This window comes from Anabrus simplex, chromosome 10 (assembly GCF_040414725.1).
Source record: "Anabrus simplex isolate iqAnaSimp1 chromosome 10, ASM4041472v1, whole genome shotgun sequence".
NCBI lineage: Eukaryota > Metazoa > Arthropoda > Insecta > Orthoptera > Tettigoniidae > Anabrus > Anabrus simplex.
This window is the reverse complement of record NC_090274.1, coordinates 6,801,227-6,825,939: the sequence shown is the minus strand read 5'-3', so window position 1 is coordinate 6,825,939 and position 24,713 is coordinate 6,801,227. Positions and strand designations below refer to the sequence as shown.

The 24,713-nt window shown below is 39.6% G+C and overlaps 1 protein-coding gene across 2 annotated transcripts in view; it reads right to left on the bottom strand.

Moving 5' to 3' along the window:
• Cog3 (conserved oligomeric Golgi complex subunit 3) overlaps positions 1–21,688 on the bottom strand; it is an 83,537-nt gene extending 61,849 nt beyond the window's left edge. For both annotated transcript variants that reach the window (XM_067155072.2, XM_067155071.2), the window contains exons 1-5: positions 21,232–21,688; positions 20,980–21,114; positions 12,844–12,963; positions 6,024–6,131; positions 2,706–2,873 (exon numbers count right to left, since the gene is read on the bottom strand). In XM_067155072.2, coding sequence (XP_067011173.1) covers positions 2,706–2,873; positions 6,024–6,131; positions 12,844–12,963; positions 20,980–21,114; positions 21,232–21,387 — 687 coding nt within the window. In that variant the 5' untranslated portion in view covers positions 21,388–21,688. The remainder of the gene's footprint in view (positions 1–2,705; positions 2,874–6,023; positions 6,132–12,843; positions 12,964–20,979; positions 21,115–21,231) is intronic.
• Positions 21,689–24,713: the final 3,025 nt, after the last annotated feature.

Genomic DNA, 24,713 nt, shown 5'->3' with positions numbered 1-24,713 from the left:
TTTATGACTTTCTGCACGGTCTCTCTATGTCGAGGACGTACACCTGGAAATTGTGTTATAAGCTGCCAAACGACTTCCCTGCAAGACTCTGTTTTCATGTAATTATTGAACACAAATACCCTTTCCTGTACCGTGTACACATGTGGAGGCATTATGAGAATTATACCAAAAGTAAGACTTCACAAGTCGAGAACAGCTGGCGTGACAGATCAATACTTAATACACGCTGTAAGCACAGACTTGAACTGCGAAGTCCTGTCGCAGCGCGTGTAACGAGAAGTGATGAGTCAATGGGAAGCCGATAAGCTGCGCACACCTGCTGGCGAACCGATGAGAAAAACTCACTGTATATCAAGATGGTTTGGATATGTAAAGAGGATGGCTTGACAAAGACCTGAAGGAAAGAGACCTAGAGGCTAACCAAGAGAAAAATGGATCACTAAAATAAATCAGGATCTGGAAAGAAGATGAGTCAAGTGGTGTGAAGTTACAGGTTTTTCTCACTTCGTACCGACATAGATAGGTCTTATGGTGAAAACGGGATAAAAAAGGGCTAGGAATGGAAAGGAAGCGGCCATGGCCTTAATTAAGGTACAGCCCTAGCATTTGCATGGAGTGGAAATGGGAAACCATAGAAATTCAACTTCATGACTGCCGACAGTGGAGTTAGAACCCCCTCCTAAATGTCTTAACAGATGTGAGTTGTCAGACTTTCTATTCCAGGAACTCTTCAACGTGCCACACGCCAATGGCACAGAGAGTCGCTGCATTCAAACACGGGAAATACAGCTCTGACCCAGTAGCGACTACTGACATAAAGAAACAGAAGTGCAAACCTGAAAGGTTACTTGCACTGCGCTGACATTCACAGATGTACAATCGAGTGTACAAAAACTGGCCAGCAGTGAAATGTTTAATATTGTAAATTCTCAAAACGTAGGTGGCCGCTGGCTGACGAGATGACACTTGGAATCCTTCCACCTGCAGAATACACTGATCCAGTTTCAAAGGTGGGGCTTTTGAAAGAAAGCACTCTCCTGCAACAGCCAAATTTATGCACTCAACTGTACAGTTCTGTTAACGATTTTGTAGCTTCTAGTATAGGATAAAATTTGAGGGTTTTTTTGAATTTGCTACAGTACTGCAAACATTTCTCAACCAAAAACAGCTTTGACGTGCATATATCAACCCTCCACCCCACTTTTTATATCCACATTCAAAGCAATAAAACTATTCAAAAGACAGAAAGAATACACTAAAAACCAACCACCATCTAGCAACTGTAGATTACATCATGATAGTGTTACTGTGAGGAACCGCAGGATTATTTATCATAGCACCCCCCCACAATCACCGCCCTCAGCTGATGGTATACAATGTTACTAAAATAATGTGTCAGCAAGTTGGCACTGGTCTGTGTGCCCATTGCTAAGCAGCCAAGTTTGTGAATGTGTAAAAATCATGAAAACAAACAAAAACTGAGTCAATTTTTAAATTTACCCATAGCATTAACGACATTTGATGGAGAGGCATGTGACGTTGTGCCATACATCCCCTGCACTGACCCAGAAAGATCTTACCAAAGAGGAGAGTCCAAGGTTATGAATTTCATTATTGGTTCCGTATTAAATTAAGAGTACATATAATTTAATTGACAAAGTTTTAATCCACCTACTCAATACTATACAATAATTGTAATGCCTACGTATACATTGCAGTGTATTATGCCATAAGTAAACTTGAACATTTCACTATCTATTGATGAGTACCACGACATAATTTTATCTCACTTAACATTTTATGCATTTCACCATTTTATATACATGTTACCACATTACACATTTTGCTCATTTGATTAATTTTATCAATTTACGACAAAATGTTGTTTCTGGATATCAACATATAAAAAGTGTACCTTATTTAGGCTGATGATGACCCACGCAGGGTCGAAACTACTCCCCTAATACACTGTAATGTATACATAGGCATTACAATTATTGTATAGTATTGAGTAGGTAGATTAAAACTTTGTCAATTAAATTATATGTACTCTTAATTCAATACGGAACCAATAATGAAATTCATAACCTTGGATGATGCAACTAACCAAGCAAAACACAAAGCCTTCCAATACTTAGGCTTAAAGCAAAAAATAGCTAACATATGCAAAGATGTTGATTTCCTTAAACAGTGTATTTTATTTGATTTAACGCCAAACTTTCTAAGAAATAACAAAAAGAAACGCTGGATTACACCACAAACTACCAAAACTCAAAACAAGACTAATACAATTTGGTTGAGGTGGTGGTGATTACTGTTTTAAGAGGAAGTACAACTAGGCAACCATCCTCATTTGGTTGAGAAACAAAATTAGATTCTTATGTAGGAAGAAATAATTTCTGAATCACAAATTGTATGAGGCTTTGCAGCGACAAAATCACGATGCGCATTGGACACTCTTTTATCAACAAAATATTGTTCCTGGATACCAACATATAAAAAATGATCTTATTTAGGCTGATGATGTCCCACACAGGGTCAAAACTACTCCTATATTACACTGTAATGTACACATAGGCATTACAATTATTGTAATTATTGTATAGTATTGAGTAGGTGGATTACAACTTTGTCAAATTATATGTAAAAGAGGAGAGTAGAAAAATCACATGCAGGATAACCACTGCAGCACAGCTCATACTTACGTGAGTGCTCATGTATTCCATACACTCATCTAGCTTGTTAAGGATGCCCACGAAGGCCTCGCTGGCAACAGACAACGTGGGGGATGTTAGCTTGTTCGACAGGCCATCTACAGCTGTGAAGAAGACCAACCTGCGGCTCACCTCCTCGCATATGCCGTTCAACTTTGTCTGGAATAAAGAAAATAAATTACAGAATCAAAGTTTTACTCATGAAACTCTTGCACACATTCATGATACATAGAGAAAGGAACGCTCAAAGGAATGAACCTGTGATGTCAATAAAAGAAGAAGTATTGCTTGTTACGTGGTTTGTGGTGTAAATGCCATTACCCTCTTCATCGAATGCAACAAAGCAGTTCACCTCTAAAGCCTGTAAAGTTTGCAAAAAACCACAAGAAGAAATCTGAACTGAGGTGGTTATGCCAAAAATGTCAGGTTCCATTGCATTTGGAACAGTGTTTTGGGGCTTACGACACACTTCTGCACTGCTGTGAAGAATGACGGGTGTGAAGTACCGTTGATTAATTCACAGTATGTTGTGATCATGAACATTTAACACTTTAGTGCTCTAGTAAATAAGAAATATTCTACTGTCTAAAGCATTACTGTATTTCCTTAGCTGCTTTTTGTTGCCCTGACACAGATAGGTCTTATGACAACAATGCAACAGGAAGGAGCTGGGAGTGGGAACGAAGCGGCCGTGACCTTAATTAAGATACAGCTCCAGCTTTTGTATCGTGTGAAAATGGGAAACCATCTTCAGGGCTGCCGACAGTGGGGTTGGAACCCACTGGCTGCAGCTATCGAGCTCGGTCCCTTCAAAATAATCGCAGTCCCAAACTAATTTCAATCATATAAATATGCAGTGCTCAACAGATATATTGAGAGCTGACCAGTCCTCCACACATCCTGGAGATCGTCCCATGCAGTTTCTCTCCCTAATGACAAGACGAACGTCGTTCCCCTCCAGGAGGAATGCTCGCAGTGGTACAGCGGAAGGTCAACACAATGATACAAGACACACTAATCACTGATCTGAAGATCGTGCAGCTTGAACCAAATTTGCAAGGATCATGTAAAATTATGTTCAACCATCCAGAGAGCTGAGCCTCCACCAGCCATTTAACCCCAAGTACGTTATCCTTATTTGAACAAGCCACAGTTCTACTTATCTGGTATTACCCGAACAGATTTACAATCTTACAGAAAATGAAAATATGCTTTACTTATGCCTGCAAATGTAACACTGGTGATTTTCATAATATGGCAGTAGCGGTACGTTTAATCTCGCAAGTCACGAAAAATTCATGGCTAAACAGTGCCAACCTGCAAGATTAACAGTAACTGTAAGACGGCAAGTAGGGTCCCTACAATGTCTGAATCAAACCCAACAGTTAGAAACACTTAGGGCCATTTTCTCCAAATCGAGTTAAACTTGGTATAAATTAAACCCGTTTAACTTTAGTACCTCGTTTAAAGTTGGGTCCATTTTCTCCACCAATTTCTGACACGCGTTTAGTTTAAACGGGCGAGCTGTCGTTGGCGCTAATGTTGGCTGCACTGAAGGAATAGTCGAAGGCATGGTCGATTGGAATTGGCCAATCAGAGCCAAGTAATTCAATAACCGACATTTTTGTAATAATATCAGCTGTTTGTGGCGAATTAATGCTATCGTACGTAGTGAATAAAGAAGAAATTCTGCGGGATATTAGCTTTACTGATAAATAAATTGTTTACATTTGTGCGAAGTGTTGTGTCATATAATTTTACCCATTGATGTCTACAATTTCTTGGAACGCACTTTTATTTCTTATATTTCTCTGTCATGCTTTAACATAAATAAGTACTGTGGGCCTAATACGTGTCTTTTGATGTCTGTATTGTCTTACGGAACACACGGGAACGTTGAAATATTACAATCCTGGTTTTTCAGCAATAGGCCTACGGTATTCCTTTCCTCATAAAATCAACATTTATGTGAATTTCAAGTAAACAAATTCCAAGCATGCTCGGGATCAATCCCCTATTAAAATCCATCGCCCTCGGCCTTGGATCCAGCAGACAGACCACTGAGGATGTATTATTTGGAGATGTATTACTTGATTCCATATTCGTTTATAACATAACCAAGTTCGCGATATGTCGTACTGTATGCATAATACTCTTCTCCCTATAGCATTAATATTTCTATTGCTGGTATGCTGGCAATTGTTACGACGAAACATTCTTAACTATAATTTATTCTATTACAAGTTTACTAGCAAGCATGAAACACTTTATTGTTTTTCTGATGCTATAAATATATAATCTAGCGATTAGAAATTGTATACACCGCCTCTCCTACCGTGCCGGTCGACATTCTGATGGTAAAAATATTTTCGATAAATTCGTTTCGAACCGTCTAGTCACAGATTCGGACGATGCTGATCTAATGCTTTAGTGACCACAGCCACCACACATGGCATGGCGGGCGGACGTATTAGACGTATTACACGACTTATGTAGGAATATTTTAATGCTTCACATTACAGTATTCATACAACCAACAGTATTTTACAGTATGTAATATTATAAGGAGACTGCAATTTAAGGTCTGTGGTCCCCATTGTTAATGAGAAAAATGCCTGCTGCATCATATCTTAAAGCAACCAGAATCATTGCTTCTAGCGAAATAGCATTATTTCGTGCAGTTGATGTTTTAAATGAATCCTTCTTCGATACTAGACAATCCTTGCTGTTCGCTTATGAATTATAAATCCATCAAAAAAAACTCCGTTACATCCGATTTTCCAAGATTGTAAACTTTTGTTGGAATGCGGCTTCTTAACCTCACTTGCACATCAAAATTATTTCCTATTTAACCAAAGACTTCAATAAATTCTCCCAATTTTCTAATGCTAATACTAGGTTATAATTTTAGTACATTTTCTATTAAAGTGCTGCAGTACTGGTAGTCAAAACTAACCCTTCTACTAGTAAAATCACAGATACGTTAATAAAATGTCAAGAAGATTGAATATAAACAGCAGTTTAAACCTACAATATAGAAGGTTTAACTTTGAACCAAGTTTAAACATGATACAAAGTTTAAACCAATATGGGGAAAGTGAATATTAGTTTAAACTCAGATTTAAACCAGATTAAAATAAACCTAGTTTAAACTCATTTGGGGAAAACGGCCCTTAGTGTATAAGCTTACACAGAAGGAACTATAGCTGAACATTGCATTATAATAGGGAAATTTTCTCACACTGCAAAAGTGTGCTAAAGATGTCTGCAGTAAAACACACAATATTTACTATAGAACACAGTACATACCTGATCAGCCAGGAGTTGCTCACTCACATGGTGTAAGGATTTGGTTCGTGTCGATACCGTCTGGTACTGTTCCGTGAGCCGGTTTAGATCTTTCAACGAACTTTCAATCTGCAATCACAAAGATGAACATACAGGTCAAGACTTATAAGGACAGCACAGAAATATGTGGTCAATGAATTCTAGCACACCTGATCTTCACGGAGAAACGTATCAACTTCATGACAAGTTGGCTTTGGAGCAACAGAAAGGAGACAAGAACACTCTCTTCATCAGTACCATCTCTTCTCAACCCCTGACAAGCTTGCTTCTGCTTCCCGGCCTCATCAGGAGCGAGGTCATTGCGACCCATAGTGCCCGGGTGCGTCAACCTCGGTTACGACTTAACCGGGGTAAAATGGGTAGTTTACCATGGTTAACTTGAATTTCTGTCGGATCAAGCCAGGTTTTGAAATTTTAAACTGTTTAAAACTATTAAAAGTTTACCGCTCATGAGCGAGCGGTCAAGCAGCTAACCGAGGCTTTGAGGCCTCCATATTCTACATAACCTCACGACTAAGTTGTACATTGTGTGCATCAAAAGTGTTGGGATCCGATTTAAAACTTTACCGGTCGTGAGTGGGCAATATAACATCACACTGCGTGCATCAGAAGAGCCATGATGTTATGGTTAAAAAGGATTTGGCACCACATCTCGTATATCTACAGAATCTTAAGGATGATGAACAGAGAAAAAGAGACTGTGGCGTTGTTGTTACACTTAAAAGGTGACTAACTCGAAGTTCAATATTCGTAGGAATAATTCTGTTTCATCAAGAAATTAGCCAAATCAATGAGCATTTCAATTTCAAATGCACTAAAATTTGGAGTTCTTGTTCCCCCTACCTTTTCTATATCAACTGAAAATGATAACCAAATGAAACAAAATTAATTAGTCTTAGAAATAAGGGACTGTAATACAAGGTTTGATTAAAATGACTACAATGATTCTGACAAGGAGAAAAAATTATAAAACAGGTGTGCTCAGGTGTGCTAGAATTATTATAAAATATCCTATAATGTTTATACAACATAAATAATATTTGTCCTAGAAATAAAGAGACAGCAGACGGTTCTAGAAAACACGTAAACAAGTAGATAAATTACAACACGACTGTCGAACTCACCACTGCCTTCTGAATACTACCTGACGTTATAGGTAAAACTTCCATACCAGGTGGCTGAAAGCGACATTAGAGATCCAACGTGCCGCGGCTTGGACGATGTCACGTAACACTCGGCAGGCTTGCCAACTTATGCATTCTTAGTAACAAAACCATTAATCTATGAATTTTATTTCATCAGTACACAAGGTTATGATGTCGCAGATAAAACATTCACATCCAGCACACGCCATGACACTTGTAAAGCGGCGGTTTACTTACTTTTACCAAACTTTGAAATTGGTGGTGAATATGCCAGCCCTGCACTTGCAAACGATGCAAGCTCTATCAGAGACAATACGAAGCTTGGCTGGCCAATAGGAACATTGCACACAGTCACATTCAGCTGATTTACAAAGTCTCTGTTTTAATTAAGAATATACGAAACATGCTACAGATGAACCCCCAAAAAGAAACTATGGAGAGAAATAGGCTGAAATGGTTCAGCCACATCAAAAGAATGGTACAAGAAAGATTACCAAGAAGAGCTCTGCAATGGACAGAATCTGGAAGAAGACCAATTGGAAGACCACAAACAAGATGGAGAGACCAGGTGGAGGATGATGTAAATCAGAGAGGACTACAGTAGGAGATAGTGATGAACGATAGAATGTGGGGAAAAAGAGAAGATTGGAAGAGACTCTGTGAACGACCTGCATAAGCAGAAACTTATCAGGAAGAACAAGAAGTAAGAATACTTCCATGGGGCGGGAATGTGAGATTCTGGCAAGCATAAAGGAAGGATCTCTCCTTTCTACTGTTTAAGGCATCGTTGCACATTCTTTTTATGTGATTTTTATCATCACTAAGTCTGCCCACCAGGTATGGAAGCAGCATTGATGTAAGAAGTATATGATGATAAGAAATGATAAAACCAGGAAATGGGAGGAGACAGAAAGATAAAGATGAATACAGGTAATAAAAACCTTGGAACACAAATAAAAAGAAAGAGATAAGTATTAATCCATAAGCTCCTTTGTCCTGTATTCTCAGCCTTTTGTCACCAGTATTCATCATTACCTTTGTCTCTTCCCTTTCCCATTCTTTATCCAGTTCTTATTCTACACTTCCCTCATCAAGACTAAAGATCTATCAAGAAGAAATTAGCTCGTCAGAAGCTGAGAAGAGATGGACGTAGAAAAGCCGGGTTTGATGAGGGGGCAGCCTAAGTCTGCGAAGATGGGAAGACTGTTCTTATCTTTTTGTGTTTACAAGTTCATCTTTGTCTCCTTGCCATCGCTCCCTCTTTTGACATTGACCAGTCATTGTGTTTATCTTGATTGATGATTGATGCTTGTTGTTTAAAGGGGCCTAACATCGAGGTCATCGGCCCCTAATGGTACGAAATGAGATGAAATGAGATGACAAATTAAAAGTCCAAAATCTTCTACTGAGCAGAATACAAAGCGTGAGGACAAGAATGAATGGATGGATTGATATGAAGTTAAAACGATCAGTGGATCCGACCCACAATGCCTCACATGCACAGAAGCTGGCACAAAACAATAGTAGTACAGACCAAGGGTCTGCTTCTATAGCACGATGCTGAATCGATTAGAATATGCTCGTTCTGAAAACGGGTCCAAAATCCACATCATCGGCCCTCATAATGGTATTTATTGCTAGACAAGTAGAACCAAGATATTTGTCATGTTGCAGTACTAATCAAGAGTAGCGTAGACTCGCGGTTCCATACATTATGGTATGACTCACAGGTAATGAAATTTGCACATGTATTACAGACCTAATGTGTTTCGCACATTGCGGCGCCCTTGACAATCAACGCAAACCTATGGTGTTCATCACCTAAGTGTACTAACCACAGGGACTCGTACTATCCCATGGTGTTCCTCATACAGTGCTACTAATCACATATACTGTAAAAGCCGTCGCGCTCTTGTTTGCTACTAATCACAAACCTATTTGGTACCCAACATAGTGGTACTATGCGCAAGGAAAAGCGACCCATGGTGTTCCCCGCATGGTGGTACTAATCACAAATAGTTTAATGCTTCTAATTTCGCCTCTTACGACAGGCAGAGGATATCGTGGGTATATTCTTCGTCTGCGTCCTCCACCCACATGGGGTAGATAAAGAGAAAAAAGAAAAAAGTAGTGATCCGTCACTTCGAAAAATGAAGTGACGGACAAAGAAAGGCAAGGGCCATGAAAGGCGTGAAAATGAAAGACTCCGTAGGCCTCGAATACTCTAATACCATCGGGGTCGGAAAAGAACAAGAGTTGACCAAGGGAGGTCGGACAGGATAGACTAAAGTGAGAAGCCTGGCACAAGTAAGTGGAAGCAATGCCAAGACTCAGCTAAGGGCCCCGTGGTCGCCAATCCACACTCCCAAGTTGAGAGCCCTTTGGACCCCTTTTAGGCACCTCTTACGACAGGCAGGGGATACCGCAAGTGTATTTGTGCGTCCCCCACACGCACGGGGTTGCGTTTATCTTGTCGTGTGGTCTTTTTCATGTTATATTTCTATTATTATTATTATTATTATTATTATTATTATTATTATTATTATTATTATTGTTGTTATTATATTATTACTATATTTCTATATATCTCTCAAATAACACGACGGGAGGACTCAACTCCTGCACACACACAAGAGAACATTAAGTAACATATCCATGCCCTTCAGGGTGAAAAATAGAACAATTTTTATACTAACATTTTTTCTATAAATAATGGTAAATAATTGAATGATCATGCATGCAATAGTAAAAATATTTATGCACAAAATGCATAATGATGATGATAAGACAAGCGTGCCTCCAGTGGAAACGTTCGTAAGCTGGGTGGCAGTAATTAGTAGCCGGGTAGAGAATACTAGGTAAAAAATGAACATTATAAAATTTCAATTTATTTCCCAATGGACTAATGCCATTAAAATGAACTGCAATGTGATAGCAGTCCGAAGCGTTCCCGGTAGAAGCCAAGAAAACCGATGCCGTCACTGCAAAGAGATAGAAACCCCTCTCATGTTCTTGGTTTCTGCTCGAAAGGGGAACTATTGAGAAATAACAGGCACCATAGGGTCAGGAGCAGTATTGCAGAACTTCTCAAAATATCTGACAGATTTGAAGTCTTTGAAGAAGTGCACTGTATCTCTAGTGATGGGTCTAGTAAACGTGCAGACATTGTCGCGATTGACAGCAAGAGAAACATCGGCGTTGTTATTGAGAGTAACAGTTCATAGGCCAAAGAAGTTGATTCTGAAAAGAAGAGACACTACGAACCCTATTTTAAGTACTTTGAAGAAAAGTATCACATACCCGCCAGTTGCTGGGAAGTGATTGGGTTACTCTTCGGTGCGCAAGGATCTGTCACAAAATTTTCAATAAATTTCTTCCTTCATTTTGGTATTCCTGTTTCATATCTAAAAGATATTTTGTTTAGATGTTTTACGAGATTCTTTGGCAATGGTAAATCATCATTTGTACGATATGTGTAAAGAAAAATGAAGTTTTCCTGATCCGGGGATAGCTGTAGGGCTACAGCAGGGGAAATTCAAAATTAAAAATATATATAAGCTCATTTTATCCTAAGATAAATAGTGCGAAAATAGGTAATAATTTGATGCTGTTACCGTACGGTACCCCTTGTTCTAGAGCAGCTATCCCTTGTGGATTCTCTCTCTCTGAAAGGTAAACACTAATTGCAAAATTTAATTATTTTAGTGTTATTATCACGAATAAGATATAACAGAATATTTTGAGTTCTAGTATTCTACTTTTCAATCATAATCATGTAACACTCGATTGCTGTGGAGTGTCATAGGTTTTGTGACATTGTGCAGAATTCAGCACTCACATGCAATTGCACGCCGATCAAGACACCGCTTTTGTACAGCACTACATGATAGTCAAGTTAACCATTAAAACTCTGATGTAACAGGTGCAATTATGCTGACAATAATTAAGATTTATCATTTAAATAAATAGTTTTACAGTATTTACATGTTAATTTGGAGCATCCAATGACTCAAATATATATTAATACTATGTAACTAGCACATATGTAGGTTATGTTAGCCGGGTGGTCTGTAAAAACGGCAGAACGGTGCACCCACTAGGGAGAACATTGGCCTCAAAAACGTACCCCTTCCGACCGATAGCTTAAATATGCACATAAGCAATATTAATTTTATACCTAACACTTTTACTTACGTAAGTTGAAAAACTAGTATGCTTGTTCCACCTAGTCAACACATACAAATGTATGTATAATTCAAAGTTGTAAAAACCTCATATTAGGAGAACAGTACATGTTTCGGCTGCATTAGGCCATCTTCAGCTGTCTCGAAATAACTTTAACTTAACTGAAAGTTGCAAACACCCTTAGTTCCAGATGTGTGGCACACACTGCACTATGAATGAACTGCCTTACTGATTAAAAAGTCGATAAATTTCACTTCATAAAGATTATAACTTCCCTAAATCTTCAAGTTATTTCCTGATTTGATCCACTCGTTCCAAAGTTTTATGAGAATCATCACCGTCTCAAATTAGAGAGGAACTCCCCTGGCTTCAGCAACGTCAACATGTAAAAGGAACATTTTATTGTTGTGATATCTTAACCAGATTTCACTTAATTTTAAGGACACAAGATTTAACGAAGGCGTTTACCAATTTTACTCTTTGATCCACACCTTTTTTAACATCTAGTTTTATGTTTTTCTTCTTGGGACTGTATAATCCAATACATCTTACATCAGACACCAGTGTTCTTTCAATAAATGAATGTCATAGATTCCTCTTTTTAGCTAACTATTTTTATTGTATATCTTTAACTTTTTTTTTGGACTTCTTGTAGTCAGTCTCCTTACAGCTGAGGACGTCCCTCATAGGGATGAAACATCATTTTCATTTCCCTTGTCCAGCTCCTGCCTCTCCTTCCACGACTCCTCTTCAGTAATTGTATTCTTGTACTGTCCTTGACAGAGTCCATCCATCTTGCCCTCTGTTTCCTTCCCTCCTCCATACTCGTAACATGTCCAAACCATCTCCATTAGTTTTCCTACCCCTAGCTCTTTTCTGTCTTTCCTACCACACTCCTCAGGAACTTCATCTCACTGGCCTGAATGTTACTCTCATTTCTTCCTGTCAGTGTCCGCGTACGTTAATACAGAGGTAGAGTACATCTTGTACATCATCTCTTTACATTTGATAGGAACTTCTCTGTTCCACACCAGGTTCCTTACATTCTGGTAGAATGTACCTTCCACTTGTACCCTTCTGCTGATCTCCTTATCTGACCTCGCATTATTTCCCAAATATTTGAAGCTTTCAACAACCTTAGTAACGATTCCTTTTCTTTCATCTCTTGTCATCACCATTGCTTTGCTCCCCCCCCCCCCATATTACTCAATATTGTCATTTAAAGTCTCTAGTTGGATTTGCACTTCTACTGTGAATAAATATGTAATTGTATTCCGCTTATGGGTATTGAAAAGGTGGATTCCACCTCTATTTTATTCAACACAAGGACATCATTTTTCTACATTTCCAAACATGCGGGAAGGGTACCACAGCACCACCAACCAGAACACAAGACAAGGAATAGAAATGATGACGCCAATTTGTGTTACGAGACGTATACAGCCACTTACCTGCGCTAAGAGCGAGGCACACTCATCCCGACGCTCCGACAGCTGCTTCAGATATTCTGTGTACTGCACATCATCTTCCTGAAGTAGTTCCTCCTCCACTTGGGAGTACCAGTTCAAGAACTGAAACAGAACAGTAAACTTATCATTACCTACACCTACTATGCTAGTATGGGGGTGAATCAGGTTGGACTCACCTCGGCCATTCTCGAAAGTATTTTCAAAGGTTTATTCTCAAATGTATTTGCACATAAGCAATAATAATTTCGTTCCTAACACTTTTAGTTATGTAAGTTGACAAACTATGAGCCCAAGGTGGCGGATTACATCCGGTGGTATTTAAAACTGCTCAAACACTTCAGTTCCGTGTCTATAGATTTACCGCCACGTAAAACAACTCCTGTGAGACACAAAATTCCAGGATTTTAGCGTCTCCAAAAACAATCAAAGAATATTATTGTTATTATTATTTCATTATATAATCGAGAGCCACCATGAAACTTTGGCAAAAGGAAAACCCATCTACAATGAAAACTGGAGCAAAACCCCCAATAACAAGAAACTGCCTGGGATTTGCAGACAATTTAGGTTATTCAACTTTGACTTGGAAGAAAAGATCACCAGTCTCCAAAAATCACCCAAAAAATACCATTTAAAATATCCTTTGAGAAAACTGAGATCATCCCATGGAACTCCTGAACATAAATAAAGTCTTCATAAATGGTCAAAAAAAGGACATAGTATTAAAATGTAAATATCTTGGAGAAATCATCACACACATAAATGGATAACTAGAACTGACAAAATGAAAATAAGCCCAATTTCTAACCCGTTCAATGCATAATAAGAAATGCCTGTCAATGCACCTTAAATCATGTCAGTGTTTTTCGGGCTTGTAGGCCGTGGTCCAGGACACCAGGCTTTGTTTACCCGTTCAGAGCCTGGCTTCCAATCCTGAAGGACACGATGGCAGAGACAGAACAGAAAAAGAAAAGAAAACGCAACGGGTGATCAGTTGCCTATCTCCACCGAGGTAGGTCGATGTATATCAGGCTCCTCAAGGCTTCAACCATTGGTCGAAGAACAGCCAATCAGCGACCGCCCCCCCCCCCCCAGCCTGGCGGACAAACAGGCGAGTAGCATACCATAGCCTGCACTATATAATGACGTGGAATTACTCCACTACTTCATTCCACTGTGTCCGGCTCCACGCTGGCCTTTGGTCACAGGGGTCCCGGGTTCGATTCCCGGCAGGGTCGGGAATTTTAACCATAATTGGTTAATTTCACTGGCACGAGGGCTGGGTATCATTTCATCCTCATCATGACGCGGAGGTCGCCTACGGGTGTCAAATCAAAAAGACCTGCACCTGGCGAGCCGAACTTGTCCTCGGACACGCCCGGCACTAAAAGCCATACGCCATTTCATTTCATTCCACTGTGATCTTCACTGCTATTGAAGTTGGTCAGAACCCTTCAGAATGCCGAACGCAGTCTTCGGTGAAACGTCGGGACTATCACACGCTCCTGGACAATGACCTACAAGCCCGGAAAGCACTGACATAATTTGTAGTGCCAGTTGTCAAAGCCTCAATTGCTACATATTAGACCTTAAAATCCAACACTATAAAACCCAACTCTCTCTGAAGCCACTGCCGCTCGTGAAATTCTGTTCCAAATTAAAAACGAAAAAAAGAACTGATTAGTTCCTCAAAACTGAAAGAAGAATCATCAGAACGTACATAAATAAAAAATACCGTGCCTAAGCAGTCTGGAGAATCCTTTCTAATAAAACTATCGAGAGAATGACCCAATCACCAGCACAGTGAAGAAGAAAGGAATCTCTTATTTCTTTCACATCTTGTGACTGCTAGGAAATCTACTTTCACGACAAGTAGCGATGAGAAATCTTAGAAAGAAGACAGGAGGGCAACTGATCCATGAACCCACTGTCTCCTGGATGCAAGCTCACAGCCGCATGTCCCTGACCGCACGACCAACTCACCCGGTCCACTCACACATTCGAGAATTTTGCAGACATATTGGGAGTCTGATATAAAAGCCATAGATTAACCAAATAAATTCTAAAAGAGGAGATTAATATCTGTTAAATTAGAAGGATTTGCTTATACTAATATATATCGACTGATTGCATGTATGGTTTGTATTTCCAACACTGAGCAAGACGAGATGATGAATCTTAAGGGGATTTTACAAAAACAAAAAATATGTGTTTATTTTTAAAGGAGATTCCAAATACCAATTTTTAAGTCTGTATACTTTTAAGTTTTGAGATACAGATATCCTCATTTCAAAAATTCACCCCCCCCCCCTTTTCACCCCCTTAGTGCTGGAATATCCAAAAATCCTCCCTTAGTGAGCCCCTACACTGTAATGTAAATATATCTCCAAAATTTCATTTCTTTATGTCCAGTAGTTTTGGCTGTGCGATGATAAATCAGTCAGTCAGTCTGACTCCATGGCTAAATGGTTAGCGTGCTGGCCTTTGGTCACAGGGGTCCCGGGTTCGGTTCCTGGCAGGGTCGGGAATTTTAACCATCATTGGTTAATTTCGCTGGCACAGGGGCTGGGTGTATGTGTCGTCTTCATCATCACTTCATCTTCATCACGACACGCAGGTCGCCTACGGGAGTCAAATCTAAAGACCTGCACTTGGCCAGCCAAACATATCCTCGGACATTCCCGGCACTAAAAGCCTTAGGCCTATGCCATTTCATTTCAGTCAGTCAGTCAGTCAGTCAGTCAGGACATGTTCTTTTATATATGTATAGATGAGGAGAAAACATGAGAGTAAAACTACTCATGTGTCAAAATGAAGTTAATATGTCAAGAGTTGAGAATAGTAAGAAGAGATGAGAGTTTAAATAAGTAAATGGAGGCAATATAGGGATGTTATAGAAAGAAATATAAGATGAATTGAATAGAAATATGTAAGCCACGTCAAAATAAAAGAAGAAATGGAATTTTTTTTAAGCAAGAAAGGAGATAATTGATGCAGACTAGAATCAATTGTATTTGGGATCTAATAATATTGCATTGGTCAAGAATTCGTGTATAATATGAACTGTAACGTATCATAACCTTTCGTAGAATAGGATAATAGCACCTGGTCACCGAAAGATATCCATTATAAGAATGAATATGCATTATACTTGGACATATTAACTTAGGATTTTCTTTTGAAAAGATGCACTCTCTTAAATTATGCATGACATATGTACCTAGAGTAACATGTAGGATCATGGCTATTGTAAATGAGAATAGAGATGAGTTAATACCGTATTGTATTTCAAGAATGACATTTCCCTAATGCTGTAACATAACCATATTTAAACTAATTTAAGGTTGTAGATACAATTATACTGTAGATTTAATGGCTACTTTGTACATATTGGAAGGTTATTTTCAGGTATGAATGTGAATGAATTGGTAATTACAATTGATTTGAAGCAGAATTATGCTAAATAAAAGGAAACTTATAACTTTTTCCCGATGCTTAGGAGGAACTAGAGTAGAGATATTATGAGATAACCCATTCCTACATAATCCATAGCTGCAGATGTGCATTCATACATGTAAATAAATCTTAACCAGCAATATTTTATTAATGCATTCTGTAAATACATAGGAATATTTACAACGAATAGAAGAATATGACCTTGATATCACAAAAGTCTTCCCATTAACAATTTGTATTTGTTATTAATTTTATTGGCAAAGACTGTAAATAATATCAAAGTATAGCAAATTTCAATGATGAAATTAGGAATCAAGATGAAGAATACCATTGATAACCAAGAATTTCAGTCCCCTAGATAATAGTTAATTAACTTAATATGAATTACTATTATTATTCCATTTTTCTCTTCCAACATTTCCATTTTATCAATAAATAATAGTAATTAAGGTTTATTTGATGTATTATTTAATAATGTTATTTGCTTTACGTCCCACTAACTACTTTTTAAGGTCTTCGGAGATGCCGAGGTGCCGGAATTTAGTCCCGCAGGAGTTCTTTTACGTGCCAGTAAATCTACCGACATGGGGCTGTCGTATTTGAGCACCTTCAAATACCACCGGACTGAGCCAGGATCGAACCTGCCAAGTTGGGGTTAGAAGGCCAGCGCCTTAACCGTCTGAGCCACTCAACCCGGCAATGTATTATTTATAATTTGTTGTAGTAGTATAAGGTACCATTGAGTTAAGGCAATGGAATCTTTGGATATTCATGTGCACCACGGATACGTCGGATGGAGATGTCCATCGAATGTACAGGGAAACAGAAATAGCACTTGTCGTATCAATTCTCTTTTCTGATCCCACGTAAAACATTTTACCATTCAAAAACCCTGAGAGACTGGTCGCGATTTCTTTTATGTGACCCAGCTTGGATGCAGGAAGGGCATAAAATATATATAAAATAACATGTCCTGACTGATTTAGCATAGCGGAGCCAAAACTACTGGACATAAAGAAATAAAATTTTGGAGATATATTTACATTACAGTGTAGGGGCTCACTAAGGGAGGATTTTTGGATGTTCCGTCACTAAGGGGGTGAAAAGGGGGCTGAATGTGTAAAATGAGTATACCTATACCTCAAAACTTAACGTGTTACAGACATGAAAATATGTATATGAAAAGTCTTTTAAAAATACAGGAATATGTTAGGGTTTTTTTTGAAAAATTCACAGAACAGGGGTGAAAAGAATTGAAAAAGGAGTTGAATTTTTTTATGAAGATACTTATATCTCAAAAACTGAATATGTTCCAAGATGTGAAAATTGGTATTTGGTATCTCCTTTTTTTAAAAAAAACACATATTTTTTTGTTTCTGACTTAAGAAAGGACCGTTTGTCACATGTAGAGCTCTATGTCGCATGGTCATCTTAGCCCTGGAAAGCAATACCACAAACGTGGTTTATAAATAAAGAGTTTCAGGGGTAAATGAAACTCACTTTTTTTGGTCAGTTTTTATACCTTAGGGATTTTCATATAATGTCTTAGTGCAGTACCGAGGAACAATTTACTACTTTGATCAAATTAGGAAATCCACACGGGCGAAGCTGTGGGTAAGAGCTAGCATGAAGATATAAAGTTGGGATTCAAGAGAACAAACTGGGGCAAACATTCACTTACAGGAAGAGGAATTAGGGAAATGTTTGATAAATTTACTAGTTCTTTGAAATCTTTCTCCCAGGATGATAATATAGTAAGTGAGATTGAACCAAGGTGCAATAAAGCTAAAGTAGTGAGCTCGTGTTGCGATCAACGGAATTCTGTAAGAAGGCTATATATATATTTTGTTTTTTACGTTGCACCGACACAGATAGGTCTTATGGCGACGATGGGATAGGAAAGGCCAAGGAATGGGAAGGAAGCGGCCCTGGCCTTACTTAAGGTACAACCCCAGCATTTGCCTGGTACGAAAATGGGAAACAACGGTAAACCATCTTCAGGGCTGCCGACGTCGGGGTTCGAAACCACTATCTCCCGGATACAAGCTCACAACTGCGCGCCCCTAACCGCACGGCCAATTCACCTGGTCTGTAAGAAGCAAGTCAGCTCCCGGACTAAACTATCCTTACATCGGTCTGCTTTCAGATCAACTTTGATTTATGGGAGTGAAAGCTGGGTGGACTCAGGATAACTTATTCAAAAGTTAGAAGTAACAGACATGAAAGTAGCGAGAATGATTGCTGGTATAAAGAGGTGGGAACAATAGCAGGGGGGTACTTGAAATGAGGAGATAAAGTATAAGTTAGGAATGAACTCGATGGATGAAGCTGTACGCATAAACAGGCTTCAGTGCTGGCTCCATGGCTAAATGGTTAGCGTGCAGGCCTTTGGTCACAGGGGGCCTGGGTTCGATTCCCGGCACGGTCGGGAACTTTAATCATCGTTGGTTAATTTCTATAACACGGGGGCTGGGTGTATGTGTCGTGTTCATCATCATTTCATCCTCATCAAGACCCGCAGGTCGCCTACGGGAGTCAAATCAAAAGACCTGCACCTGGCGAGCCGAACATATCCTCGGACACTCCCGGCACTAAAAGCCATACGCCATTTCATTTCAGTGGTGGGGTCACGTGAAGCGAATGGAGGAGGATAGGTTACTTAGGAGGATAATGGACCTGGTCATGGAGGGTAAGATAGGTACAGGGAGACCAACACAACGATGGCTACACTCGGTTTACAACGATTTAAAGGTAAATGGTATGAAACTTAACGAAACCACTTAACCAGTTACAAAGAGAGGATTGTGGCGGCAGTTAGTAAATTCAAAGGGCTTATGAACTTAGATGTTAGGCCCTTTAAACAACAAGCATCAGTAAGAGTCTTGCAGACTGAACGCTGAAAGGCGTAACAGTATACAAAGAAGATGTACACCCAGAAGAAATGGTCGGATGTCAATGTAACTTTGTACATGCACACATCATCGGCGAGTATGTGACTCGTAGAACGGCTACCAGAGTGCATTAGTGTTGTTTTTACCAGACGTGATAGGGTATATAAAGGGTGTAAACAGCGTTAGATGTTGAGTGATAACTGTGAGGGGAGATGCCACATACTCGTATGACAGAGGCCTCATTTTGGGTCTCCATTTGGCCAGATACAGTACTGAATACGTGGATCTTCTCATCTTTGTTGATAGTGATAAATCATCAATATGGACCCAAAATGAAATTCATTTCATATGGTCAAGGTTCCAGTTAATCACGTCTGACCACCACACATCATTCACCAAGCCCATTGTAACCCCTTCACATCTGCGGCCGTCATCAAGAACAAGCAACACTCTGTGTCATCCCGCAGCACTGGTCAGAGACTAGCAGGAATTACCATCCCACGAGTAGGCTGCCGTTAACACCACAACACAAATCACGATTCTGCACTACCCCGGATGACCATCGTCTGCGAGTATGGCAGCGACCTGGGGAGAGGTCCCATCCTTCCAATGTTTTGGAGATGCACAGGGGTGTTATTCCTGACATCACGGTGCGGGGAGCCATCAGGTATGACTTCAGGTCACAGCTGGTAGCGATTCCGGGAACTCGAATGGCAGAACGGTACGTCACAGACATCCTGCATCCTCACGTTGCCTCTCATGCGACGGTACCATGGTGCCGCTTTTATCTATGAACTGTCTGAGTGATGTTGAGGTACTCCCATGGCCACTAAGATCCCCAGATCTGTCCCTGATAGAACATCTGCGGGGCCAGCTTGGACGTCAATTCCGTCCCACTGTCAGTACCCAGGATATCAAGGACCAAGTACAACAGTTGGGGGCCAGCTTGGCTCAGAGATGATACAACGGCTTTATGACATCCTTCCCAACAGAATGAGTGCAGGCATTCAGGTCAGAGAGGGTGAAACGTCATACTCGTACTGCCAAGCTCTTAGTAAATTTGACTTGATTGTGTAATTACTGAATTAACATAATTCTGTTTCCTCCTTCCCTCCAGGGTGCTTCAATTTTTCTTGTCAGGCAGTGTACGTATGTACAGGGGAAACGAGTTAAAGCCGCCGACAACAACAATGTATGCATGCCTTTGAAATCATTTAAAAAAGCCTAGGAGACAGTATTAAATGCAGAACAATGACTGAGCAGCAATGAGCCTAGTTCTAGTCTATCCAGATTCCTACATTTTATGACCCCCTCTCTGTTCGTTCTACCAGCAGAATTGTGGACAGGTATAAATCTGATGTAATGACCTCAGACTCATTCACTGAAGAGCTCTAGTAGCCTAGATAAATCACAGTGTATTCAAGATCCCACGAGTAGACTACGTTACTAATGAGGAGGTACTCCTCCCATAAAACACTTTTTTTAATTTGCTTTACGTCGCACCGGACAGGGATGAAAAGATTATCCTAAGCGCAGAACATGTTGTACTACTTAATAAACAATTACTTCCCTTTAAAACATATTTCATAAAATGACAACACAGAAGTGAAAGTCCTTAACCTCTAACATAAATAACTTACGTACACTTTCAAAAACTTCAGCATAAAATGTTAAGTAATGTGTCCTTCTTGCATTAAATTATCACATGAAAATTCAGTGTCTCATATTATACCAAACGAACCTTAACTAAATATGAAATGAATGTACTTACCTGTTGAGTTGTTTCTATTTTAACCTTTCCTAATTCCAAATTCACGAAACTTTTTGCCAAATCCTGCGAAACGTCACCTGACACACCACGTACAGTTTCCGGTAGCGATGAGCCATTTTCATCACCGACGGGAAGCTAGAAAACACAACAGCGACTACTATTATCAACCTTAAAAGTCTAACATCAGAAAAGCTGACAAATATAGGTTAATGTAAACAGACGTCCTAACCTATAAATATAGCGAATACATACATCACTGGGAACTGGAATACTGCCGACCTCTTCAGCTACTTCTAACACTGAATCCCTCTGAGATGAAGTCAAGGGTGCGACACACTGATCAGGATCTTCCCACTCTAGCAACTTATTCTGAACTTTACGGATGTCAACATTTGCCACGTCGGCCATGATAGATAAACACTTCGAGGAAAATGTGCATTATTACAGGAAGAAACCGCAGTAAACGTTCCGAAAAGAGCACAATTAGATTCAAACCATATTCCTCCGAAGGGAGTGATTACCGTTTCGTTAAAAATATATCTCTCTGATCCCCGCTGACAGCTAACTACACAACTCGATTACAACTTAACGAAAAATTAAGAAAACAGTTCACTTGAACTCAGGTTTTCAACTGAAAGAAAGCAAACTTTAACACATTAGAAATTCACTCAATAACCTGTCACACTGATGTCTACTTCCGAAATTATTTTACTAAATGATAATACTACGACATACACTGACACTGTGGATCCAACTTTCAAAGGTATAGTTGATGCTTATCAGGCCTGTCATATAAACCACATTATGCACATTTGTAATCGTTAAGAAGTCAAAATTATACGTCTGAATAATTTCTGAGCGCACATTTTAATTTTAATAGGAATTTGGGCTGAATAAAATCTTCTAAAAGATGTTCGCTCCGGAAAGTATCGCATGACATTTTATCTTTCAAATGTTGCCTGTTCAAGTAACAACTGAAAACTTCGATTCTGCAATGATTAGACATATTCTCTTTGGATTAGACCACATCTCTTTCGTTCTCCTTTGATTGAGACAATCTTCTTGAAGTTACATTAATTCTCCTCGAATTCAAGACATAAAATATTTTAATACACGACTAATATATTATACCGTACCATATTTATAATTTGTTAGCACCAAGTGTCATTCTGAAGACCCATCGGTTTGACCTTCAAAAATAACGGACTCCTCGCCCCACTGGCAGGAAATTTTTGGATGTCAAGTCTACGTTCGAATAATACGATTTATCAAAATACAGGATTGAAATCTAATGTAAAAAAACAAGGAGAGATGGAAACCGATTGGAAAGAGAGAGGTAGTCAGACGTAAATCTGGATGTGTAAAGGATGTAAATATCAGACAGAGAAGTAGATCATCCATAATACTGAAATGCGACCAGTTCTCACAATATATAGCATTTTAATCGAACGGGAATTAATATGTACAATTATGCCTCATTTCCAGTTATACCGGTACCATAGTAAGTTCCCTCACTTTAACACTTCCAGTGTGATCAGAAAGACCTTCCGAGCAATTTATTTCAATACCGTACGGATCTTTGTAATTCGGCGTTATGCTGCTGCTGATCATAAAGGAATTATTAATTCGGCCGATATCTTCATTTTCCATTTTTTTTCTCAGATTAGTATTATATAGAGGATGGTTGCCTAGTTGCACTTCCTCTTAAAACAATAATCACCACCACCACCTGTAGTTTGTGATTTGTTTCACTCCCTGTGCAAAAATTATAGAGGAATTGCATTTTGAACCCTCACCAATAATTCAATTTTCAATAACTCACACCAAAAGGTGCATTCTCAACATTATGACTTAATGGAAGATTGAAGTCAGTACTTAGTATCCCTTCTCTTTGTTACCGGTACGGTACGTTATTTTATCTTATTTGATCACCACTTAGAACAATAGTTCAGCTACTCTGCTGGGGAGTAGGCCTATAACTGTCTAATGCTCAGCGGATCAACATGGCCCTGAATGAGAACTGCAGAATCGCTGCAGGCTGCTGAGACCGACTCTAATAGAAAAAGACCTTGCTAGGATTGTTCCGGGTGACATTCAAAGGGAAGTTACGGCAAATAATGAGAGAGGCAAAGCAGATCTACATCCGTCGTACCCACTATCTGGGTACAATCCTGTTCGACAAAGACTGAAATCAAGAAACAGCTTCCTAGGAACTTCCAGGCCCCTGGAAGGATCCTCTTTGGACTAGAAGTTGCCTGTATGAGGAAAGCCAGGGAAATGAATAAAAAATGGCCAGGGTCTCCCTACCTTGTATCCCCCTGTGGGTGGGGGTGGTAGAATAACATCCACGGTATCCCCTGCCTGTCATAAGAGGCAACTAAAAGGGGCCCCAGGGGCTCTGAACTTTGGAGTGTGGATTGGTGACCATGGGGCGCTTAGCTGAGTCCTGGCATTGCTCCCACTTTCTTGTGCCAGGATCCTCAATTTCAGCTATCCTATGCTAACTCTCTTGGTCAACTCTTGTTCTTTTCCGACCCCGACGCTATTAGGTTTGCGAGAGCTAGGGAGTCTTTCATTTTCACGCCCTTTGTGGCCCATGTCTTCCTATGGCCGATATCTTCATTTTTCGAAGTGTCGGATTAGTGTTATATAGAGGATGGTTGCCTAGCTGTACTGAAAAATCCTAAGTTATTGTTTTACAATTTTCTTTATGTTGTATGACAATATCTTACTGACAATTAAGGATTCACTATGATGATAGCTACACTTTTACAGGATCATTGGTTCTTCATGAACTTCCAAGGACATCATAGCCGATGGAGAACTCAGAATAATGGTTGCCCCATTGTCTTCCATTTTATTTAATGTGTACACCAATGATGAACCACAGCCTCAAGGGAGCAAAAGTTTCATTTACCCTGATGTTCTTGCTCTTGTTGCTCACTCAGAACAGTTTGAGGTCGTAGAACATACTCTCAGTCGTGCTATAGAACAGTTTGGTACTTACTATGAAAGGAACCAACTACTACCCGTCCCTAGTAAGACTCGGGTGTGTACGTTTCACCTGAAACATATGCAAACTTATCGGAAACGTCAAGTATTCTGGAATGGTACGTTATTGGTTCACTGCTTCAATCGTAGATATCTAGGGTTCACCTTGGACCGTACACTTACATACAAGGAGCAGTGTCTTAAGCTGAAGATCTCTTCGAGGAACTAATTCCTCCATAAACTGGCCCACCCATTCCCAAACGTTAAGAACAACAGCACTAGCCTTATGCTGTGTGGTATAAGTCAGCCCATGCAGAACAGGTTGACGTTGCCTTAAACAAGAGTTGCAAGATTATTTCAGGTTGTTTGAGGCTAACTCTCATCAATAAATTGAACTATCTGGCTGGGATTGCTCCATCTGATGTCAGAAGAGAAGTGGCTGCCAACAATGAAAGGAGAAAATCATTTACTATGACCTCACACCCACTGTACGGATATCGACCTGCTGAAAGGAGATTAAAATCGAGAAAAGACTTCCTAACAACTACTCAACCGTTACAAGGAACAGCTGCAAAAGCACGAGTTGTTATGTAGAAGGAGAGACCAAATAATTTGTCTGAACGGATGGAACCAAAGTAATCTCCATCTCCTGGCCACACAGAGAACTGGCCAATCCGGAAGACCCTGAAGAGACTGTGAGCTGAAGTTGCAAGAAGGAGGGACAACTTATATAAGTGGTATTT